Source organism: Etheostoma spectabile, chromosome 23 (assembly GCF_008692095.1).
Source record: "Etheostoma spectabile isolate EspeVRDwgs_2016 chromosome 23, UIUC_Espe_1.0, whole genome shotgun sequence".
NCBI classification, from domain to species: domain Eukaryota; kingdom Metazoa; phylum Chordata; class Actinopteri; order Perciformes; family Percidae; genus Etheostoma; species Etheostoma spectabile.
Genome location: NC_045755.1, coordinates 14,698,746 through 14,722,658, shown reverse-complemented (window position 1 = coordinate 14,722,658; position 23,913 = coordinate 14,698,746). Strand labels below are relative to the sequence as shown.

Genomic DNA, 23,913 nt, shown 5'->3' with positions numbered 1-23,913 from the left:
CACACACACACACACACACACACACACACACACACACACACAGTCTATGGTTGTGACAGAATGATAATATTGGCTCTCGATGTGTTGTCCTTCAGCTGTTGGTTTCGTATAAAGAACGTTTCCCTTCCTCTTTTTGTGTTTATATCATTAGTCAACTGTCTCTAATCTTGGCTCATTCCTTGCTGTATTTGAAAAGCTTACATTGAAAAAAGTGAAATAATACTCAGGATAATGTTTATAGGATGTATTATATATAAATGCATAGATGTGCTGCTACTACCACACCAAATTTCATTATCAGTTTGATATGTTTCTTTAAATGTTTATCAGTTTCTTTTCGTAATCCACATGAACCACGCTTCACATCGGCGTGAACTGGATTCATTGGACAGCGCTTATGGGCATAAAAAAAACCATGTCACTTTTAAAGTTCCTATGACATGCTGCTTTTTGGATGCTTTTACATAGACCTTAGTGGTCCCCTGATACTGTATCTGAAGTCTCTTTCCTAAAATTCAGCCTAAGTGCAGAATTACAGCCAATAGAGCCAGTCCCACAATAAGCTTTCCGTAGGATGTGCCATTTCTGTGTCTGTAGCTGTAAATGCTAATCAGGAGGAGAGAGGGGAGCAAGGTGGAGGCAGGGGTGTGCCCATCAACCAACTGCCGTGCTTTGCTTGTTTGAAAGCCATGATCTCTCTCTCTCTCTCTCTCTCTCTCTCTCTCTCTCTCTCTCTCTCATGGGCGGACAAAGCAGAGAAAGGAGAGGTAACCTTGCTCCTTATGACCTCATAAGGAGCAGATTCCAGATCGGCTCATCTGAGCTTTCATTTTTTTGAAGGCAGAACAAGATACCTAGGGCTCGGTTTACACCTCTAGCCACTGGGAGACCATAGGCAGACAGGGGGAACTCATATTAATGTTAAAAAACAAGAACAAAATGGCATCACTGATCTATTTTAACCCAATATTCTCTGGTCCAGCTCGGCTAAAAACACAATAATCCTTCAGCACGTTAGCCTTTTTCACCTGTTATTACAGAGGTGAATTAACAACAGCCAGTGGTGGAATATAGGGAAACAAACTTGGTTATTTGGCATTATAGTTTGGCAGGTGTTCTCAATTTTATAGGAGAAACCCTGCATCCAAAATTCTTTTTGTAGCTTGTATCCTTACATAAATGTCTGTTTGTAGTATTTTGGATTGGTAATGAGTGAACTAAGAGTGAGTTTTAATCACATTCATTGATTGACACAGTTTTGTTTTTATGTTCTTCCAGGCCCTACACACTTGTGTAACTTAGGGCAGCAGCGATGTCGGGCTCCTACGATGACTCCATGAACGATGTCTCCAGTGATAGCTTCTGGGAGGTGAGACGCATGAATTCATTTACACTTCAGACAGTGATTTTTGGGTATCTGAAAACTGCTGTGTTGAGATGATGTTTACATTTGACGACATTAGAATAAATCCATTGACTATAAAAATGTAACCACAACAGTGCTCCTGTGAATTGTGTTTTGTTAATAAATTGAACTCCCCTCAGAGAGCAATGTCCCATTGAAATCTAGTGTGATCCATAGCCATGACTAACACGTTCAAGCTGTTTTTCAACGATCTTACTGTTTTCTCTGTCTGTTGCTGGTTCTTAGGTTGGTAACTACAAACGATCAGTAAAACGGGTAGACGATGGTAACCGACTGTGTAACGATCTGATGAGCTGTCTTCATGAGCGTGCACGTATTGAAAAGTCCTACGCACAGCAGCTCACAGAATGGGGGAAGCGCTGGCGGCAACTCATAGAAAAAGGTAGGATTATAAAAAAAACTCTATTAGATTGTGTATAGCAGTTTTCATTTCCAGAATCCAGTACAAAAAAAGTCCCAGGGATTTTGTTATTTGCTTTCTTAGGACCGGGCAATAATATTATGACATTAATGCATTGGCATCATTGGAAAAACGGATGAATTTTCCAATTATCCCTGAAAGTAGGCCGGTCACAGTCACTAACAGGTGAATGACTCTTCCCTCAGGCCCTCAGTATGGTTCGTTAGAGCAGGCGTGGTTTGCTCTGTGCACCGAGGCGGAGAAGGTGAGCGAGCTCCACATGGAGGTGAAATCAGCACTGATGGGAGAAGACTTTGAGAAACTGAAGAACTGGCAGAGAGATTCCTACCATAAACAGATGATCGGCGGCTTCAAAGAGACTAAAGAGGCTGATGACGGTTTCCGCAAGGCTCAGAAACCATGGGCAAAGAAACTCAAAGAGGTGTGGATTTCAAACAAGATACTAAAATAGTATGGTGTGTAGTATAGTCGTAGCACCTTTTTAAAGTAATTCCCACTGAATGTGTTTGAAACTATAAGCCGTCGCCACTAGCAAGTCACTGATTACAGCCATAACTATCAATTTTTCCCTCCAGTTCACCTGATTACACATAACTGTCTATTGTTTTCCCTCCATGACTACCTGCTTACTCAACACAACAGAGCAGAACAACACTTGCAACCTCTTGGTATTGAATAACACTCTATTGCCAAACAAAGCCACGGTGAGCCATGGTTAGTAGCCGCTAACTGCATCCTGTAGTTTTTTGACTGTCAGTAGAAGGGAAGGAAACACAAAGACTGGCATCTAACCCCATCAAAATCTGCAACTGCTTTCATTTCAACAGCCTGTTTATTTGTCAGTGCACACATTCCTTCCTGATTCTGTGCACACATGTTAGAGCGTGCACATCCAAGTATTTGTATGTTCAAAGCCATTGAACATTTTGCAACCTCCAGGCTCCTTGCCTGTGGGTGTGTGTGTGTGTGTGTGTGTTGTGTGTGTTTGTTGTGTGTGTTGTGTGTGTGGTGTGTGTGTGTGTGTGTGTGTGGTGTGTGTGTGTGTGTGTGTGTGTGTGTGTGTGTGTGTGTTGTGTGTGTGTGTGTGTGTGTTGTTGTGTGTGTGTGGGTGTGTGTGTGTGTGTGTGTGTGTGTGTTTTGTGTGGTGTGTGTGTGTGTGTGTGTGTGTGGTGTGTGGTGTGTGTGTGTGGTGTGTGTGTGGTGTGTGTGTGGGGTTTGTCTGTGTGTCATCATGGCCTTGTCATTGAGCGCGAGCAAGGACAGAACAATAGTTTTGTAGCCCCAGTGATGTATTGATTGGCCCAACAGACAGGGGAAAGTGAGTAGAGGGCAGAGAGGAAATTGGGGTAATGAATTGGTCTAGAAAATTAGTAGCTGAAATGGGCAGCATGTCAATAATAGACACGTATGCTTAACAGGATACAATATTTGACACACAGTCCTAAGTCGTCATGGGTTCAAATGGATTGACACACAACCGCCTCTCAATTTAGGGAGGAGGAAAGGCGGCTTTTTTTTTTAATGAGCTCATGGCTGCTCTGGCCTCGGCCTAAGTTACACGAGGCACAGCCCAATACGCTCCTTCAAATAAAACCACGATAGATGAGTTTGCTTACTCAATTCATATCTGTGGGAGTTTCAGTTTAAAGAAATTGAGAGAGAGAAATATGTGTCATAAATTCATCAAACTTATCAGGCATTAGTGTTTTCACGTTGAGTTGGTTTCTGTATATGAAGTGTGTCATTTATCCCAACATTTGTGTCTAAGGGCCTCAAATTGCCAAGCTTCTTGATTGCAATGATTCCTAAAACAATGAATGACAGACATTTAGTCAGGTACAGCACAGAAGTGAACAAGTGTTATCAACTTTACTGTCAAAGAGAGAAGCAAATCTAAAGACTTTCCTCAAAATGACAGAGGCAGCCACATGCATGCACATTTTGGGAAAAGATGGCTCTAAAACAATGATCTTGATTAAAGATGTTAATGTTATTGGATTAAAAATGTAAAACTTTAAGTGACTGATTTAGGGCAATTGTCTAATAACTTAATTCACAAAAATATATAACTTCCTGTGTCAGACACTAAACTTTGATTGCTCTTTCTACCTCCCCACATTTAGTTTGTTATACAAGACTGGCACCATATCCTGTATTTTATATTATCGGTTGAATCCACAGATGGAGACAATGAAGAAGTCTTACCACTCAGCCTGTAAAGAAGAGAAGCTGGCAGCCAGCAGGGAGACCAACAGCAAACTGGAGAGCAACAACAACCCCGAAGCCCAGAAGAAGCTCCAGGAAAAGGTGGAGAAGTGTCAGCAGGAGGTGCAGAAGGTAGGACTTTGGAAAAAGACTAGGTGGGGTGTCAAGTTTGTGTGGTTTTCTTTCTAGAAAGGTTTCTAACGGTATTTGTTTTCCCAATGCTTGCTTAGTTTCTAACATCTATCTTTAAAGTAAGATCTACACCAACCTATTAAAGGTTTTAATTGGGCTGGAAGCGCTAAATCCCCTTTGTTCTTAAAAGTAGAGTTTTTGTTGGTTTTGTGAACTGGTAGTTTTAAAGACTATCTTGAGGTGGTTTAAAGTTAAAACTCAGGCTTTGAGTGTTTTGGACCAGTTAATTATAACTCGAGTAAGCTCTGCTAAAAGAAAAAATTACATCAGCACTGGTAGAGATCTAGATTCACAAGTAGATCATCAAGTACATTTACATGTGCAAGTCCATGTTTTTTAATACTGTATGTTTTAATTGTCACTTCATTCCTCCCTTTCTCCCAGACTAAAGAACGCTATGAGAAATCCCTGGAAGAGCTCGACAAGTTGACCCCTCAGTACATGGAGAACATGGAGCAAGTGTTTGAGCAGTGGCAGCAGTTTGAAGACAAACGAATCTGCTTCTTCAGAGAGCTACTGCTGGAGGTTAAACAGCACCTGGATCTCTCATCCAATCACAGGTCAGACACAGAACAGCCACATAGGTAGCTCTTTTCCAGTCATTGGTCAGACTGGACATCTAATAACTGAATACATAAATACAGTATAGCGGTTGCTGCTGATGAATAGTGCTGAGAGAGATGCTTAAGATTTTAGCTATCCCCTTGAAAATAATGTATAATATTGTCTCCATAGATTTCAGACAATCTACCACACGCTGGAAGACACAATTTCTGCTACTGATGCTGAAGAGGACCTGAAATGGTTCCGGTCCAATCACGGCCCCGGCATGCCAATGAACTGGCCCCAGTTTGAGGTACCACAGCCTTGATTTAAAAAAAATAAATAAAAAAGGGAAGTTAAAAAAGGAAAGTTAACTGGTTGATAGAGGAGGAATGGAGGAGAACCATCCAGACTGGCTCTCAATGGGTTCCCAAAAGGTTTTCATGTCACAGATCCATAGGTCATGGTCCCTCACTGTATTTACTCTTCTGGAAGGATTTTATTGTTGCTGACTTGAAGACAGTAATATTCCTTAGATATCATTGTAGAGTCTTTTAATGAACTCCTACATTAGGCCAATAGGTGGGATCAGGGGAGAACTTGCTTAGTTGCGTGTTCTGCGTGCCAATTACCAATGTCCACAATTTGTCTTCATTTTGGTGCTGTGAACCATTTATTTTACTTGTCAAATAATTAAATTAACTGACCTTACTGACACGACTAAACACGGTAAAAAATGGTATGCTTCCCCGTTCTTCCACACACCTGTGAACCTGTGCCTAATCACCTTTAGGCCCTACCTTTAGGCAGGCAACGCTCCACCCAGTGTTCAAACATGAAAACTGAAGATTATAATTAACAAACCCAACGTGGTATATAAACAAAATGTAATGGCTCCAACAATCATTTAGTGAGGTAATTATGAATTAATTACAGTCCTTACTTATCTTGAGAGGCTAGTATCTCCTAAAGACCCACTGATGCTCTCCCAGGCCCAACTGTGAGATCCATCAGTAAAGAGGACAGTCGGAATGGACGAATAGTTGTACTGAAAAAACGTCAAGAGCACCATTGCAATAGCTTTTTACGATGTTACACGTTGCCCAAGCAGGAATTAATGTCCAGTTCCATTTTTGTCATTGACGTGTGCTGTTTGGCAGCAGGTGTGGAAGTGAATCTTTCCTCAACGGTCAGAGAGCCAATGAGGAATCAAGTTTGTCATTTTCCCAACAGGAGGTGAAATAAGAAAAAGAGGGGAGGAAGTAAAAGGAAAGCTGCATGTGCTTGCAATGCTACAATATATAGTTTTGATTGCTCTTGCAGGCATAGCGGTAACATTTGGGCTTCTTCTTCTACTTCCATCATTACCAGGCTGTTTTCTTTTTTTGAGTAATGCTTGGTTTTTGCAAGGCTTTTTGAGAAAGGAATACATCTTCTCTGTGACAAAATACACGGACACAACAGAAACAAGTGAGACACATCTTATTAGACATCCAAGAGAAACGTGAATGAATAATACATATCATAAACAATGCACCAGACTCAGATCTGGATTATTCTGCAAGCAACCGGCTCTTTAGTCCATATTGTCTGTTAGGTTATCAATCTCTAGAACCATTTTTTTAGTCATTGCTACATTCACAAATTAACATATCTGCAGCTCACAGTGTGTAGTATACTCCACAGCTTTAGAATTAGACTGCGTTGTCCACATTAACTTTTTTCCACACCTACTTTACTTTCCCCATGTCTGACAGACTTTGGACTGGCCACACCCTCGCTCCTTTAAGAGAAGGTCCATTGTAGTGAGTTCTGCATGGGAGGGCTGTTCTTTTTCACAACAGCTGTAATGGGAGATCCTTTTTTTTCCAATAACACGCTCACTCCTAACTGCTTCTATTTATGTGTGTGCATTTGGGGTGGCTGTGTGTCTTGTATTCAAGGTGCTTGGCCCTTCCACTCATTGTTCTGTCCATGCTAACCCTGCAGTATGTTACATGAAGCTCCCACGGCTCAGCAATGCCACACAGTCTCAGAGGCCATGAGCCAGACAGAAAGACCTTTTGATCTTTAAAAGTTTTAGAGGCCTGAAACATCAGAAGGGTCATACAAGGACTTTGTAAATCTCAGAGCTCACACGCACTTCTGTACTATATCATTTCTATTATAGAAATTGATCATTTATTTGAGATATCCAACTCAAACACAAGATGGATATCATGCTGCCATGTTGTGATAGATACTGGAAATCTCTACTGAAACTAAAAGTACAGGAATTTAACAAAAGTGTATATCTGTATACCAAAAAAAGTCTTTTCTATAACTGTGTTGCTGTTATGGTCTCTCTTTTGTTCCACTCTCTCTGGTCAGCCTCTGGTGGAGGGGAGACTGCTTGGTGCTCTTTCTTTCAACAGGTGATGGATACTGTACATGGTTGTGTCTCTCATCTTATCAGGCCTGCACTGGACTGTATAAACACACATGCATGTACAGATTCAAAATCCAGAGTCGGCGTCACGGCCTGAGAAAGGTCTCACAGATTTCTGGACTGTGTCAAAGTTTGTGTGTGTGTGTATATTTCTGTGCACATGCCTGTAACTTGTTCTACCACTTCTAGCTGTGAAGGCATGTTTTGAACCAAGCTCAACCACTCATTTGGCCATGTTTGGCACAGTTGTAGATGTAATACTTGACTCTGTGTGTCTGTGTGTATGTGCCTACCAGGACTGGTCCATAGACCTGAACCGAACCCTCAGCAAACGAGAAAAGAAGAAGCCATCAGAGGGCGTCACACTGACGGGCATCAGTCAAACAGGGTCAGATCAGCCAGTTCAGCCTGCCAAGACCAGCAGCAGGTAGACATCTGGTTGCTCACTGACTCACTTTTGCTGTCTCTAACAAACACAACGAAAACTGAGCATGTGTTCGTAATGCCTACACAAACACACTCCCTTACTTATTCTCTGTGTTCCTCATCCAAACTCCCCACATCAGATATAATCCAGCATGCCACACATGGCGTCTTCCTCTTAAGGAATGCTTGTAAAATGCGACATAGGGGAAGCTCCGGCAGTGACGTCTAGTTGTCCCGCCGTTTCCATGGCAACAGTAAACATTTTGTAACAGTTTGTTGGGAACAAATTCATCCCCACAAGACTCGAGTCGGGTGATACATAGCTGAAAGCAATCCAAAAAAGTAATGTGGAAATATATTACTCACACACATGGAGACCTTTTATGGCATGAATATTGGTACTGGGAAGTTTAAAGAAGGCCGGATTAGTGTTCAAGACAAACCCCCGCACTTGGATTGAGATTGTGATTAACACAAAGATTAAAAGAAAATATTGAATGAAAGTTACGCTAAATAACCTGTGTTTTTTATGACAAAAGTATAATTCATAAACTTTTTTGAGATTCAAGTAAAATGTTAGCAACACAAACGTTTTTAATGATGTAAAATGGAATGAGATTGGTAAACATGGTTTGGACTGGTTTAGAGACGCTTTATGTTTGATTGGCAGTTTTTAATAGCACGGTGTAATCTCTTTAAGACGAGATAAAGAAAGAACTTAGTTGTTCCCTGCAGAGATATTTGTCTCTGGTGTTATGGCAACAGCACCAAGGGCATAACAGTGGTTTAATGGAAACGTCAACAAACTGATCTGATTAAGATAAAAACTTCTCATGCATCCGTCATCTCGGTGAAAAAGTTAATTACAGTTTTGCATTGTTGGGCTAATTGTAGAAGTTGCTGTGTGTGTGTGTGTGTCATATCTGTTGTTAAGAATTTTAAGTGAGGCGTGATCATCCTGTCCTGTGTTCTGGCAAATCTCCCCTTATTCAGACATCAGTAGGAAATGGTGTGTACATGCCGAAATCATGAGAGCACTAGAGCAGTGTGTAGAGGAGTCAACAAAGGGAATGTCTGGAACGGAAAGCATTTGACCCCTGAACCTGAGAATGTTGACTGCCTCTCCCCTATCCTGCATTTGCAGCACATAGTTTTCCTGTCATTTCCTACATCTTTGGGTGTAACTGATGGGTCTTGTTTATGTATAGGGTCTGGATAGGTTAAATCTGAAACAATTAAGATTATCTTTCTATAGTCACAGAGCACTAAGGGGCCAAATATAGACTTCACCTGTGAAAGTTGGTGCCTTAGTTTGATTGTAGATTTAGTCGTTTTTTTATCAGCATCCGAAAGCCATATCACTTATTTGCTCTTTTTGATTGTCTGAAGCTCGAGTGAACATGGTTTTAACACCCACCGGATAAGACAGTAATACGCCTCTTTTATTGGTCATATTTATAAGGTCACGTTTGGTTGTTGACTGAAACCATCCAAAGTTACATTGTGCCAGAGTCTGAGTAGAGCGGTGTTTGGTGTAACAACTCCTTAGGCTCAACTCCGAGAGCATGGCATGACTATGCAAACAAAGGCGTTCACATTTCTCCGCTTCTCACTCTCAAGGGCCAGCTGATATAGCTACTGCTGTTCACGGTCCAATAAGTCGGTAAACAGGGAGTAGAAACTCTGTGTTTCCTCCATACATATTTTTTTTTTTTTTTTTTTTCCTTGATGCAAAAAGTGACAATTGTAGGAAGTAAGCCACCCTCATGTGACTCCTGCAGAAAACATTTGCACCTACACAAACCCAGAGCTGACAATCAAGTGTTTGATGTGTCTCTCAGAAAGTGTCTTATCGATGTTTTTATAGATTAGTATTAACTATGATGAACGTCGTCTGTGTGTGGAAGCACTCAAGCCAAAACAAGTCAAATTGTTTTTACGGTGTCTTTCTATCTGTTTAGTCTGAAACACAGTTGTTTTGTTGACTGGTATTAATATCTTCTTGATGTTACTCAGGCTTATTGTACACCAGAGATCTTGAACCTCAGAGTCACTGGCCTCCAAGTTATTATTTTTTTTTCTTTCAATAATTTAAATGTCTTAACATGAATCCAATATATTATTAGCAAATATAAATCCCCACTGATGATAGGCTTAGTGGTCTATAGATAAGGTACAGTTAAGTTTCTAAAAATTCTATGTAGGCTTTAGGCCGCTCTACACATTATTGTAGACCCAGTTTAATATGCAACTTCCTTTTATAAAATATATGTAGTAGGGGGTTCCTGCTTCATCTTTTTCAGTTAAGGGATGCTCAGTTTAAAAAATGTTGAAGACCCCTGTTACACAATATCTCGTGAAACAAAGTCACAAGTAAACTTCAAACTCGTTAGCTGGGGACGCTTACGTCTGTAAGAATGTCCACAGCAGGTCATGTATGTCACAGGTGTATATTTGTGTGTGTGCGTGCATGTCCACAACCGATCTCTCATTGTGTCCCATGTTGTCAGCCTGACTGTGCCCACTAACACAGCGCCAGTGGGCTCAAACCCCTTTGATGAAGATGACGATGATGATGGGGAGGAGGAGATGGCCGTGGAGCAGCCGACCACAGTCAACCACAGCAGTGTGAAAAAAGAGGAAATAAAAACGTTGGTGAACAGAAGAAAAACACTCCACCACCCACAACCTCCCCATTTTTCTTGTTTCTATCTTTTGTCGGGGATCGCCGTTCGTGGCGCGTCTCTTGCGTGCTCTTTCTTTGTCTCGGTTACTTAGATCCTTTCTTTCTTACATCCCTCTTTCCTCCCTCAGGTGGCAGGTTTTTTGTGTTGCTCTGCATGGTCGCTGGAATGGCACACAAAGCCAATTTGTGTCTCTCTCCTTCACTCCTAACCGTGCCCTGTCTTGCAGAACATTAAATGTCATGCGCATGGGGCGCGTGTCTGTTGTGGGAAATGTCTTACAGTCAGATCTGAATATTGAAACCTATACATATGTATATAGGTTGTTTATATTAGTTTTCAGTGCAATAAACATGCTGTATGACATCAAAAGAAGTGTGTACATACAAATACAAATGTATCAAAGAAAAACAAATATGCAAATTAAACCTTTGGGCAACCATCATACTGCATATTTGTTGCCGTAAATTATCAAAAAAGCAGGTAAACCAGTGTCAGTAGATCTGCAATAAAATATACTGAAAAGGTCTGACTGTAAATCTTTACCTATGTGCTGCTGGTGTGTGTTTACTGTTTTTCAACTTAAAACTCTGTCGGATCAAAGTTCTCTCTGGTGTTTAGGTGGCTCCCTCTGTTGGCCGTTCAGGTTAAACTCCAATCATTCATTCACAACAATGATTTGTCTTGCTCGGTCTCATGTTACTGTATTGTTCACGTGTCTTTTGAAATGTGGTCATGTTGTTTTGTTGCATTGCTTTCCCCCAACATTGTGTGCACTCTAACTTGAAGCTCTTGATCTGAAAGTGGCATCAAAGATACTTTTAAATCCTTCATGCAACCAAACGCTTGCTCTGTAGCATTGATGCCATAAGTTGGCATGTTTTGCACTTTTCTATTTGATGTTTTCAGATGAATCACAAAGCTGTCCCGGATTTGAAAATGCACTTTCGGCTTTTTGTGTGTTTGACACGACTTGACTTGGTGTTATGTTTATTTTTCTCACTTTTCTAACTTTGATCTTGTGTTCCTGCTTACCTTTGGCATGTTTGAATGTCCCGTTGATGCGTAAGGCCCGGAGATGAACAATAAAATACAATGTCTAAGAGGCTATTTGTCTGTCCATTCAGTGCCAGCAGTATGGAGAAGACTCCAGACTGGTCAGATGAAGACACAGGTGGGAACCCTTTCTCCGCCAACGGTGATGGGAATCCATTCGAAGATGAACCGGCTTCTTCCGTCATATCTGTGCCTGTCAAAGCCCTCTATGACTATGAAGGCCAGGAACAGGACGAGCTTACCTTTAAAGCAGGTACATAGCAGGAATGGTGTGAAAGGCTGAAAAACACAGATACTACACAAACAACAAAATGTTTTTTTTTTTCTGTCAGATCCCAGTAAGTTTCTGGAATTAAAAAAAAAAAAAGTTTGAAAAAAATTCATCCCTTCCTCTTTCCTCCTCCAGGGGATGAGTTCACCAAAATTGGTGAAGAAGATGATCAGGGTTGGTGCAAAGGCCGGCTCAAGGATGGAAAAACAGGCCTCTATCCCGCTAACTATGTGGAAGACATCCAGTAATGAATTATCACAAATTAATAAATGTGAAGAAAGTGGTATGTGTTGACAGTGCGTCTGGAAACAATATTTTTTTTGCCATTTTCTCCCTGTTGGTGAAGACGGAAAAGAGAAGTTGCAGATTACTAAAGGACCACTTGAAATGTCGTTGCTTGCCACAGATTGACAGTACAAAGATGGAAACAAACCACAAGTTTCCAGATTATTCCGGGCGAAGAAGATCGCAGGAGAAAAATTGCTGTCAGTGTAAGATATGTTACTTAGAATCCCATTTATGCTGTTACAAAAAAAATAATAGCCTTTCAAGTTTATATTAGATGTAATGTATGTGTGAATTTATATATTGTTAAAACAAAACACTGGGATGACACTGACAAATCATCTTGCGATGTTACATGCAGCCTAAATATGGAAGCCACTATGGATTAGTTAAGGGAGATGACCCTTTTGATAACATAATCTCTTTTATGTTCGAAACCATTTCTGCCTTTTTAGAATCCAGTCCACATATGTGTCTTGTTAGATTTATTTTGGACAATGGAAGCCCTTATGTTGACTTAGTTGTGTCAGATTTGACCTGATTTAAATTAGTGCTAACATTGTTCTGTCTTCCCCTTCAGTTCATTAACCGTTGTGTTTTTTATAAGGAACGATAAAGATCCTTAGACCCTCATCCTGACGTAGTCTTCATTTAGTTCACAGTGAGTCGGTTCCTCTAGTGACTGCAATTGAATGTATATTCGCTGAATTTCCTCACTTCTTGATTGTTCGCTTTTGCTAATGTTGGGTTTTTGTAAGCATTTACCCATAAGTCCTTTCAACAAACTGTCCTCAACCTCACACAGATCTCTCTACTTTTGATTGTAGATTGTCCTACAATATGGGTTATTTTTTAACACTGAATTTATTTCACAAACGTTTATCTCACTTGAACCTCCATGTTTTAATCCTCAAACTTGTTAAATGTCAAGGTATGGGAGAATATGTAAGAGTTTGTTTTTGTGTTGCGTTTTTTTTATTTTTAAGATATTACAATTTATAGCAATAAAACCACAGCCAAGTATGGCTAGCATACATGCATGTAAATAGCCTGGATGAAACGTAGTCAAACAAATTAAGCATCTATCTGATGATATGTAGTTGGAAATTGATGATTGTTAATTTATGATGCCACAAGTGCTTTTGTTCTACTCTTGTTAGAATGCTGTGACTGAGAATCAGTTTGTATAGTAATTGAATGTTTTATGGCAAATATCCCTTAAATCTGTTATTTTGATATATTTGTAAATATGATTATTTTCCCCATCACAGAGAATCTCATTGAATTGATCAACAAATATGTGAATAATTGTTCATTTCCCCTTAGAGCTATGATATGAATGGATACACCTGATATCATAACCTTAATACATATGTTTGGATCAACAAGTGTTTTGTAAGCTTGCATTTTTGCAGAGATGAACTGCAGTCTTTTCAATTATGCAGGCTCCAAATTCATTAATTGCCGAATGTGTTGATGAAATATTGAAAAAAGCAATTGGATGCCTTTAACTGCAGCACGAGAGTAAGATGAATATTCTTGTCTTTAATAATAGTGAGAAAGGTGACATTTTGCCATATTTTCAGGGCATGCTGACGCAGCAACAGCTGTACTTGCACAGTAAGGTTTGTAAATGTTGTCCCACAACATAATAAATGAATTTATTGGAAAAACAATTGGCCTTTGTCTTTAGTACTGATATTTATTATCTTTACCTTTTCACTCATGATGTCAGGATATTTACTGGATCTAAAAGGAGCTCAGTCTTTTGTTTGTGTGGAAATCCTTAAAGGGTTTTGAATATAGTTAACTAAATGAACCCTTGTGTTGTCTTCCCGCCAACCTGGAAAGTCAAAATTTAAAATGAAAACCTTTTTATCAAAGTTATGGTCATTTTTTTCTACACTTTTGTGGCTTTCCTCCAATGATTTTGTCACTTTTTCAACGTTTGTTGACTTTTTCTGAAACTTTTGAAATTTTTGTGGGTTTTTCCCAAATTTTTAAAGCCTTTTTTTTTGACATTTTTATTACTTTTTTCGACATCCTTTCACATTTTTGTCCCTTTATTTGACATTTGTTCACATTTTAGTTGTTACACTTTTACACTTTTTTTTTTTTTAAGTTCTTTTACCAATTGTTTTTTCTCCAAATGCTATAAAATTCACAAACAACACAAATCCAATGAAAGTAGTTTAGATTATTTATTTAACTTGTGAGGAGCGTTGTAGGGAACCATTGACGTTACTTTTTTGGAAGATTTGTTTGAAAGAAACCCAAATTTCTGATATAGAAACTTTTTGGAAAGGGGTCAGATTTGACCCAAAGACAACAGGAAGGTTAACGTTTAATTTCAATAGCTTAGTTGTACAGTTCTGTCAGTGATCTGTTGAAGTCAAGTGATTCTACAGTACGGTTTTAAATTGCACGTCTATGAAAAATGACTTATTAACATGCTTAGATTTAGTTTGTTATATTAATTATACAAATTGGGATTCATGCAGTTTTCTACTTCAATTGCACACATTTTTAGAGAAAGTTTGGCTTTTACTTGACAATTGTCTGATTTTTGTAGTCAGTATATTGCAGATAAATCCACATTCTAACTAGTAAAGTATTCTGGGGGTATATTTAATCTTATTTGTGTCATTTCGATTGAATAATGCAAAGTTGATGCTTTTATTAGTCTGTACCTTGAATGAAATGTTTATATGCCCTACTCAAGCAGACCAACAGGAATAAAATGTATGTAAACATATGGCCATCCTTCGCGAAAGTACTTCTACTTAAGCAAGTTATCTTAATACTTTATCACTGTGAAAACTACTGAAACTTGCAACGTAAAGATAAACTACAATACCCAGGATACCTTGCTACAATAACATAACCACGGGTAATTTTTATCCAATCAGAGCCCGAGCCTGATGTTCTCCTATTGACGTGTCGTAGTCGGTTTTTATTGAGGAAAACACAGGGCTGTTTTTCATGCTACTCCCCTGTCTAACCACCAGTTATTACCAACAGATAGAACAATGTCAGAGCCCAGCAAGCAGGACATTTCCACTATATTTAAGCGACTTCGCGCCATCCCTACGAATAAGGTGAGAGTTTCAAACGACGGACGGTTTAGCTTGTCTCGTTAACAAGGAAGTTGAACTGTAGCTATATTTGACACGTCGCACTTTGAGAAACGCCAAAGTTAGCATTACTTCACCAGCTTAATTCAACAATTGACGTTAGCCGATACGTGTCGTGTGTAAAATCGTTTCACTTTGTTGAATTATGCCCTAACATTTGCAGCAGAATAATCTGTCAGAAAACTTGTGAACTGTAACCAGACGTAACGTTATCCAAGTGGTTGACAGCCTAGCTAGCTACATGTTGACAGTTGACATTAAGCTAGCTAGATGTTTGTTTAGGCTTCATTTTCGTTTGTTTTAAGCTCCTTCAAGGCTTAGCTAAGTGTCAACAGTAGTGCATACATTCTGAATATACTCAAAATGGAAGTGTGCTTTTTGCTTTACCAGTTATTAAGAGGGAATTCATAACACTTCACCAACAGCTGTTTGAATCAGCAGCCAGTTCATTTTGCAGGCTACATGCACTTCAGACCTTGATGATTACAAACACCCTTCACAATGTTTGCTTCCACGTCTTTTATTGATCTATTGTATAGTCTTGAATGAGGTGAAAGTTAAAACATAAATTCAGTCTTTACTGTGTCATTGAAATATCAATGGACCCGACAATTTATATATTGGTTTGTTTCTATGCGTCTCTTTCTCCTAGATTTGCTTTGACTGCTCAGCTAAAAACCCCAGTTGGGCCAGCATCACCTATGGTGTATTCCTGTGTATAGATTGCTCTGGGACACACAGGTCTCTTGGGGTGCATCTGACCTTTATCAGGTAAGTCAGGACTTATTTATATAGTGTAATTTTCTTAACAAAAGTTACAAAGTGCCTCCTAATGAACGCTTTTAGCAGGAAATACCAAACAGGTATGATAGCAACAAATACAAAAGTAACAAAACAATTTAGATTAGAATTGAATTGGGCCATCCTACAGTGAGAGGTAAAGTAATCCAAAATGTAAGGGTAAAGACAGCAAAAGCTTGGTCTTGCTCATTTTAAGGTTAACTCTGGGACATACAGTAGACATATTAAGTTCCTATATGGTGACAGTCACAGTCACAGTTTACTGTGTAGAGCCTGACAGATAATGACAGTGTTTTATTGAATTCTAAACTCTACTGGTAGCAAATAGAGTGAGGCCAACATGGCTATTGTGCTCCCTGGGCTTTGTCTTTGGTAAACGATGAGCATTTTTTTGAACCATTGGCAGACAAGCTACTGCTACTTGGCTGAGGCAAGCCGCCAATGTATAATGAATTGCAATATTCTGGTCACAAAAACACAAAAAGCTAACAGTTTCACAAGATTCTTAATACGGGCAAAAACCTCCAGACAGAGTGAAATGGTATGGAGAGAATTATTTTGGAACCTGAGATACTGTTTGTCCAAGTCAAACCATTTAGCGACAGAGAAATGAAAGGTTTGTTCAAATCTTGACATTGTTGTGTTACACAGGTCCACTGAGCTGGATTTCAATTGGTCTTGGTTTCAGCTAAGATGTATGCAAGTGGGAGGCAATGCCAGTGCGGTCAGTACCTGAAGGCAGCATATCAGCAAACAAATCAGATTTTAATTCCAGCATTGTGTGACTCGCATGTAATTTTACTTCATTCTTCCCATCATCCTTCCTGTATCTGTTTAGATGTCCTTTTTCAGTCAACATGGGTGCACAACCAGCGCTGCCAATACCAAGTACAACAGCCGAGCGGCTCAGCTGTACAGGGAGAAGATAAAGGCTTCAGCCACACAAGCCACCAGATCCCATGGCACTGAGGTAATGCAGACGCGTTTACTGTCATAAAACTTCCCACACCGGCAGGTTGCTCCACAGATTGGAGGGAAGCCATATTGCAGTTCCTCTTTGCTTATCACACTTTGCTCAGAATATATCTTTAAGTGCACAGATAGCTGTATAAGTTTTACTGCTCTTCTTCTGTACAGTTGTGGCTTGACAGTCAGGCTCCTCTCTCCCCAACATCACCAGACGACAAGCAAGTGGATTTCTTCAGTCTTCATATACAGGTAAAGGAGTGTGCTTTCCTTGCCTAAGTGTAGTTGTATCCACACACCTGCTTGTTGGATAACTACATAATGACAGGGTTTAAGAAATTTCACCACTTGTCTGTTTAACGCCTAGGCTCTCCCTGAAAATGTAAACACGGCAAACACGGTTCAAATGTGTCTCAGCTCCTCCACATCAGAGAAGCCTTTGACCAGGGAAAAAGAGGCGGATGGTAACCATATTCACAAACTACAAACATGCACTAGTTGTATTGATCTCGTTTCCATTCATATATGCATATACATATATACATTCTACCTTTTCAGGTGATCTACATGAGGGCCCTAGTGTGGAGATGCTGAGTGTTTCTACAGAATCAAATCTAGGTTGGTTTATATTCTTCATGCTAACTTACATTGCTCTATTCACCCATTTTAGGATCTGAATCATTCCTAAACTGTAGGAGATGTAACTTTACTGTCCTCTGATCTCTCCAGAGCCTTCCTCTCTCCTTAAGAAGAAGCCGACTGCCGCCAAGAAAACAGTATGTACTCATAGTAACTTCTGTTTAGACATTACGCATTGTCGTAAGTATGTGTGTTCACAGACTTTGCATTCATAGTGCGTTTTGTAAAATGTGTCTGCTTCTAGTTGGCCTCTAAGAAAGGCGGTCTGGGCGCTCAGAAGGTTAGCAGCAAGAGTTTCTCAGATCTGGAGAAGAAGGCTCAAGCTGCCGACAAGCTCAGAGAGAAAGAAGAGAGCACTGGTGCTTCCAAGAATAGCAACCAACCTGAGGAATCCATGTGCGTTACTTTACTTTGTCTTTCTTTAAAAACAAAATTGTGATTCTCTTTTTGCTGCTGTACTTTCCTGTTTCTTTCTTTCTTTCTTTCTTTCTTTTTTTTACTTGCCTGCCTTCTTCCTTCTCAGCTCTCCATCCCTGCGGCTGGCCTGTAAAGATTTTGAGCAGCAGAGGAAAATGGAGGAGAAGAAGTTGAAGGGATTAGAGGGGAATAAGAAAGAGCAAGCTGAGAGACTGGGCATGGGTCTGGGCATGAGGAGGTATGATGATGATGATGATGATGATGATGATGATGATGAAGAAGAGACAACCACTAGCAATCCTGTAGTTGATTCAAAGATTTCTTTTCATATGTCTCTTTCTCGCTCCCATTATCGCTCTGCAGTGGAGTGTCTCACTCTGTGACATCGGACATGCACATGATCCAGCAGGAGAGTCCACAGGGGACAAAGACCACCAAAGCACGACGGTTCACAGAGGATATTGATGATGAAGGGTCCTTCAGCTCTAGGTCAGATACATATGATTTATATAACTGGTATTTTAAATGTTATTATTGATATGTTCTCTTAATTTTTTTGTGCACAAATGCTATTCATTTTATAAAACAAATCTGGTGTTGCAGTTTGGTTTGTAAACGCATGGTATTACATTTTTCTGAGTATAATAGGAGTTAATGTCAGTAATCATACACTGCTTTGGCAATACTGTATCTTAATATGTTCACGGCTTTAAAGCGCTTTGAATTTGAATTTTGAAATCTGCCTTTCATAGCTTTTGATCATGCCCATTCAGTTCTCATACTTAATGACCTTCTTCTTTCTTTAGGATCTTGTCCCGGTTTGATGATCAAACAGAAACGTCCGATAGTTTCTCCTCGCTGTGGGATGATAGAGGTGAAGGAGGCTGGCTCAAGGAGAGCAAAAAACCAGAGCCGGACTTCTACTTGACCTCCACTTTATCATCACTGAATGACAGGTAGGATAGTGTGTGGTTAGATGGAATATAGACCCTGCTACTGTCACTGTAACAGACTTCTCATGACTTTTTACTACTTATTGTTGTTGCTTGATATAGTAGAAATTTAGCCTTTTTGCTTTCAGAATAGACTGCTATTTGTTAGTGCTGATTTCTGTCATTAAATCTTAAGTGTTTTCATTTGTAATAATCATCTTTTTCTTTTTTATCAGGCCCACAGCCAGAAGAAAACCAGAAGCAGTGCCAGTGTCGGACACAGGAGAAGCTCAGAAAAAGTTTGGAGGTGACGTGAAAGCCATCTCTTCTGACATGTACTTTGGAAAACAAGATAACTCTGAGGTACGCAATGACAACATGAGTCCTACCCATCCCACATGTTGTGTATACTGTAACATATATTGTGTAACACATGATTTTGATGATGATGTGTTGACTTAGACACAGTGTGGTTTCTATTGTAGATAGTCAATAATATGGTGTTTTTATAAACAAGTGCTTATAGTGATCGCACATCAAAATTAATAAAATCAGAAAAGTACTGAAGACTGTTTGCAAAGAATTATGTCGGTGTTTCTGCTCTTTAGTATGAGGCCAAAACACGACTGGAAAGATACTCTGGGAGTGCCTCTATAAGTTCAGCAGACCTCTTTGATGATCCAAAGAAACAGACTGGTAAGAGTCTATTGCACCATCACTGCCTTTGCAAAAGCATTTCAATAACCATTTAAGTTTGTGTTATTAATAAATAGAAGTAAATGTATGTCTGATGACCCAAAGACATTGAACATTTTTTACTCTTCACCAGAGTATATTTTTATTATTTCTTTTGTGTTTTACATTAGATTATCAAACTGATAACTTCACAGACTTGTAGATAATTGCTTGTTTCAGTTTTAATGAACGTTGTATTTACATAGTCCCCAGATTGCTATATGACACCGTAGGGCCCTGTGTTGCACCCGGCACAGCGCACCAACCCAAGTGTCTTTGCTATTTTAAGACCGATGCAGTTGTTAATTTCCCGTCCTGCGCCCACGCCGTTTAAATAGCAAATGCACCTGCGCCCATGGGCGTGCTGGTCTTACAGGGAGGTGTGTTCAGGTCAATTCTGGGCGCAGTGCTATCTTGCGGCAGCAGAAAGTGATTGTGCCATTGACCAACAAAACCCTGGTCTAAAGTCAATAGCACAGCATTTCATTGTTATTTTAAAAGCGCCTTAGTAAAATGTGCCTAGGCTCGTGCACAGCGCGCGCGCACTATGCTTGTTACACACACATATGGAAGCACCGCAGCACACAAACATGCAAAAGATAAAAAATAAAAAATATTACAGTGCAAATCCGCCATCATAATAGCAATGTGCCAAGGTACAAAGCACCTGGCTTTTAAAGGGAATGGTGACAAGCTGATTGGTTTATTGCATGTTGTGCCCAAATCACACCTATGAGTTAATGAAGAAACTAAGTACAACACTTACGAACCGTGCACCCTGCGCACGGCCCCTTTTTTTTGCTTTCAAACTAGCAAAAGTGGATTTGGACACGTCCTAAACACACCTGCGTCAGGTGCTTTACACCATGTACTTAGATCGTTAAAATAGGTCCCAATGTGTCATTAGACGGAGAGGCATAACTACATCTGTGCTGTATGTACTGAGACAGCAATAATCAGACAATCAACTGTTTATTTAAGATTTTAGTTGATTTGCGTAACACATTTAAACTCAAAATTGATTCTGATTAAAGAACTAATTTAGTTTAGTTCAAAAGTCAAAAGTGTTTGTTTTTTTCTCTGTGGAGAGTAGCAGGCTGTTCGTACACGACTCCTACAACAGGTCTGGACCACTGGTGAACTTTGTACAAAAGAAATTTGGGGAACACCAAAAAATAATCTTAAATGACTTTGTTTGTCTTGTGCTCACAGTGAGTTCCTACCGTCTGACCAACGTGCTGCCCAGCGCTCCTGACATGTCACAGCTCAAACTGGGCGTGCGCTCAGTGGCAGGAAAACTATCCGTCATGGCCAGCGGTGTAGTTAGCTCAATTCAGGTCGGTCAGAAATACACCACTTGAATCATGATCATATAAACATCTTGTCTGACAAACATCAATTCAAGTTCTAATGATGTATTTTCTTCATTCCAGGATCACTACAGCTCCTGAGTCATGGTTTGTGGCTTCTGTTCCATTCAGCGCCCTCATGTTTCCCTCTCTTTCACAGAGCTAAGTTTCCCAATGAGGGGGGGGGTCACTTGTCCTTGGAGGAAAAGAGTATAGTTGATTTAGTTATTGCTTATTTTGCTTTGGGGATTTAAATATTTAAAAACAAATATATGTAGCCGAGGGTTTGTGGTGTTTTGAAGGATGGATTTGCGTTTTGATTTCTTTAGTTGACGAGGTTAAATAAAAAAATAAAAAAACACCCTGAGGAGGGGAGAATACTCAGTTGTATGTTTTTAATTGGTTAACATACTCTCGCTCATCACATGCACTCTGTATTGGGCTTTTTTGCACATTCCCACAGGTTTAAAAGTGTCCTTTTCGTCCCCAAAGTGCACTTATTCTTGCTCTTTCAAAGACAGGACCAAAACCTGATAACGAGGCCTTGGGGGACCAGAGATATATATATATATATATATATATATATATATATATATATATATATATATATATTTCTTTTTTTTTAATCACACATACTATCAGTTATGTAAATTGAAATTGGCCTTGTTAACCCATTAGCTACATTATGTTGTGTATAGTTATGTTTTTCTTTGTTTTTGCAGGCCATGCATCTGTTATTATAAAAGGACAAGATGGCATGAAATCTAAGCAGCTATTAAAAATTAAGTTTAAAGAATATGCTCATTCATTCTTGCCAGGAGTATGGTGAGAAGATTGATACCACTCTCATATGTGTCAGTTTAATACAAAGCAGTAGCCGGAGCCGGATAACATAGCTTAGCATAAATACTGGAAACAGAAGCAAACTGCTAGCCTGGCTCTGTCTGTAGGCAACAGTCTGGTTAGCAACCAGCACGATGAAACGTTTGTAACCTTTGGATAGAGCCGGTTAGCTGCTTCCAGTCTTTATGCTAAGCTGGCTGGTTAGTCCTTTAGCAATCTACCTAATAGCGTTAGAATAACCCTGCTTGATATAGGTCAGTTGCACTGTTTGTTTGTTTTTCTCAATTATGTTGCTTGGAATCAGACACTTTAAGATGTTGTATTTGATTATATGTTCAACATTGTTAGCAGTAGATTATTATTTTGAGAGGTGCCTTTTGATGATGTTTTGGTTTTAATTTGTAGCTGCGTTTTGGTAGTGTTTTTGTACATCTGCCATGACATTGCCCTTTGGTATTACATTTAAAAAAAACACACTTGAAGGCTAGAATCATCTGATGCAGACCTCTTTGTAGCTTTCAGGACCCATTGTACAGCAACACATGTCCACTTAAAATAGGAATGAAACAATCCCTTTCTAAAGGCCTCATTTTGTTTTTGCTGTAACATACTGCAAATGTCATAATAAATAAATTGCACTACATGTGGTGCTATAATGTGATTTATTTTTATTTTTTGGGATTTGGCATTTAAAAGCATTAGAAAAACAGGTCGATATCTGGCTCTGGGGTGGAATAACTGCTGCTTGTGCTTTAGCATCAAGGTAAAGTTTGCCGTGATGCTTAAAATGCTGTTTCAGATATCTAATTATGCAGAGGTAACAGACTGGAGTTTTTAAGCCCTGATTTGGGAACTGGATGATTATATTACTGAGCAATTTCTGTACTGCTTCTCAGGCGTTTGAGTTGTTAAGAGTTGTTGAGTTGAGTTGTAAAGATAAGAAACACTAAAAGTGAAAATTGTAGACCCTTTAATGACCAAATATTTGTTTACTCCATCACTTTATGCCTTACTCCAAAGATCTCTGATTAATGCGCCCTCATATTGCAATATTGTGCAGTCATTTGGTTATTTTTTTGCACATTGTTTTGTTAGAAATTGCATGTGGCAGCTTTTGCTTTAATGTACTTTATTGCAATTCAACATTTTCCTCTAAGCTGACATTGCCTCCCTGTTAGACTTTAATTTAGTTGATCTTTGTAAGATTGTTTGTGTCTTCTGCTGTCAAATATTGTTAAGTTACCTAAAAGAATAGTAGCTTGTGTAATTCGCATGGCCCTTGTAGTTAATAGGACAAGCTGACACATACCAGATAGCATACTGCTGTTGGGACCCAGTAAATAATAATGGTATAACAGAATTGATCGATAAAAGCTATACTATAGTACTGCTACATACAATGTTGTACAGGGCTTTGAATTACCATTTATAGATTGCTACTGATAATCAAGTTTTGACATATTTTGACACTCAAAATGGAAGTAAGTTTTTTGGAAACATGCCAAATAAATGGCTCGTGCCGAAGCTCTTTTGCCTGGTCATTTTGTGGCTACACTGCACAGAAATATGCATTTTTCTTTGTTTGATTAATTGTTTGGTTTGTAAGAAAGTAACGGTTCACAACAGTTTTTTAGCATCCAAGTTGACATCGTTACTTCTTGTGTTATCCTACCAACCGTCTAAAACCCCAAACATTCAATTTACAATCACATAAATCGTGAAAAGCAGCAAATCCTCACATTGGAGAAGCTTAAAATATATATTTACTTATTTATTTATTTATTTATTTGTTGATGGATCAATTACTTAAACGATTAATTTTTTTATTGTTGCTGTTTTTTATTTTAATTTTCTGGCCAATTAACTTATTAATAGTTTGAGCTTCTCCGGTAAGATAATAATGCTGGCAGCCGCTGACGTGGCTGCCTGAGGCGTTTAATTGGCTTCTTGTGCTGTCGGAACTATGAGAGTTTTGTTTGGGGCCTAACGATGAAACAAATTGGCAAACGCGACTGAACATTTTCATTTTGTATCAAACTATTGTGCGGCTTGAGCTAAAAGATAAAACATCAATGCATTCCATACATCAATGCTGGCTATATTTGATGCAGATTTTGTGTATCTATAGCTGGAAACACAAAATCTGTTGGTGTTTGTATA

General features: G+C 39.3%; 2 protein-coding genes across 6 annotated transcripts in view; both read left to right on the top strand.

The window, feature by feature from the left end:
- Window positions 1-13,613, top strand: part of pacsin2 (protein kinase C and casein kinase substrate in neurons 2) — a 22,234-nt gene extending 8,621 nt beyond the window's left edge. The window contains exons 2-12 of one of the 4 annotated variants that reach the window (XM_032505216.1): window positions 1,279-1,369; window positions 1,652-1,808; window positions 2,033-2,268; window positions 4,029-4,184; window positions 4,629-4,804; window positions 4,980-5,100; window positions 6,545-6,592; window positions 7,512-7,642; window positions 10,152-10,292; window positions 11,453-11,634; window positions 11,788-13,613. In XM_032505216.1, coding sequence (XP_032361107.1) covers window positions 1,313-1,369; window positions 1,652-1,808; window positions 2,033-2,268; window positions 4,029-4,184; window positions 4,629-4,804; window positions 4,980-5,100; window positions 6,545-6,592; window positions 7,512-7,642; window positions 10,152-10,292; window positions 11,453-11,634; window positions 11,788-11,900 — 1,518 coding nt within the window. In that variant the 5' untranslated portion in view covers window positions 1,279-1,312 and the 3' untranslated portion in view covers window positions 11,901-13,613. The remainder of the gene's footprint in view (window positions 1-1,278; window positions 1,370-1,651; window positions 1,809-2,032; window positions 2,269-4,028; window positions 4,185-4,628; window positions 4,805-4,979; window positions 5,101-6,544; window positions 6,593-7,511; window positions 7,643-10,151; window positions 10,293-11,452; window positions 11,635-11,787) is intronic. The other 3 variants (XM_032505217.1, XM_032505218.1, XM_032505219.1) reach the window with 3 other exon arrangements.
- A 1,218-nt stretch (window positions 13,614-14,831) lies between these two features.
- Window positions 14,832-21,249, top strand: arfgap3 (ADP-ribosylation factor GTPase activating protein 3). 2 transcript variants are annotated; one of them, XM_032505365.1, is made up of 16 exons: window positions 14,832-15,035; window positions 15,724-15,842; window positions 16,524-16,596; window positions 16,711-16,842; window positions 17,010-17,090; window positions 17,206-17,302; window positions 17,397-17,456; window positions 17,568-17,614; window positions 17,722-17,873; window positions 18,001-18,132; window positions 18,258-18,383; window positions 18,701-18,850; window positions 19,063-19,189; window positions 19,435-19,522; window positions 20,774-20,898; window positions 20,995-21,249. In XM_032505365.1, the coding sequence occupies exons 1-16, from the start codon at window positions 14,967-14,969 to the stop codon at window positions 21,010-21,012; spliced, it is 1,596 nt and encodes a 531-aa protein (XP_032361256.1). In that variant the 5' UTR covers window positions 14,832-14,966; the 3' UTR covers window positions 21,013-21,249. The 2 variants fall into 2 exon arrangements, with proteins under 2 accessions (XP_032361256.1, XP_032361255.1); XM_032505364.1 differs by lacking the exon at window positions 20,995-21,249 and having other exon boundaries at window positions 20,774-20,937.
- Window positions 21,250-23,913: the final 2,664 nt, after the last annotated feature.

Bases quoted from the DNA above. Each gene is read 5' to 3' on its own strand.
- arfgap3 (XM_032505364.1), top strand. From the start codon at position 14,967: ATGTCAGAGCCCAGCAAGCAGGACATTTCCACTATATTTAAGCGACTT. The intron at 16,597-16,710 runs GTCAGTACCTGA...GTATCTGTTTAG, and splicing joins TGGGAGGCAATGCCAGTGCG to ATGTCCTTTTTCAGTCAACA. The intron at 17,457-17,567 runs GTTGGTTTATAT...TGATCTCTCCAG, and splicing joins TTCTACAGAATCAAATCTAG to AGCCTTCCTCTCTCCTTAAG.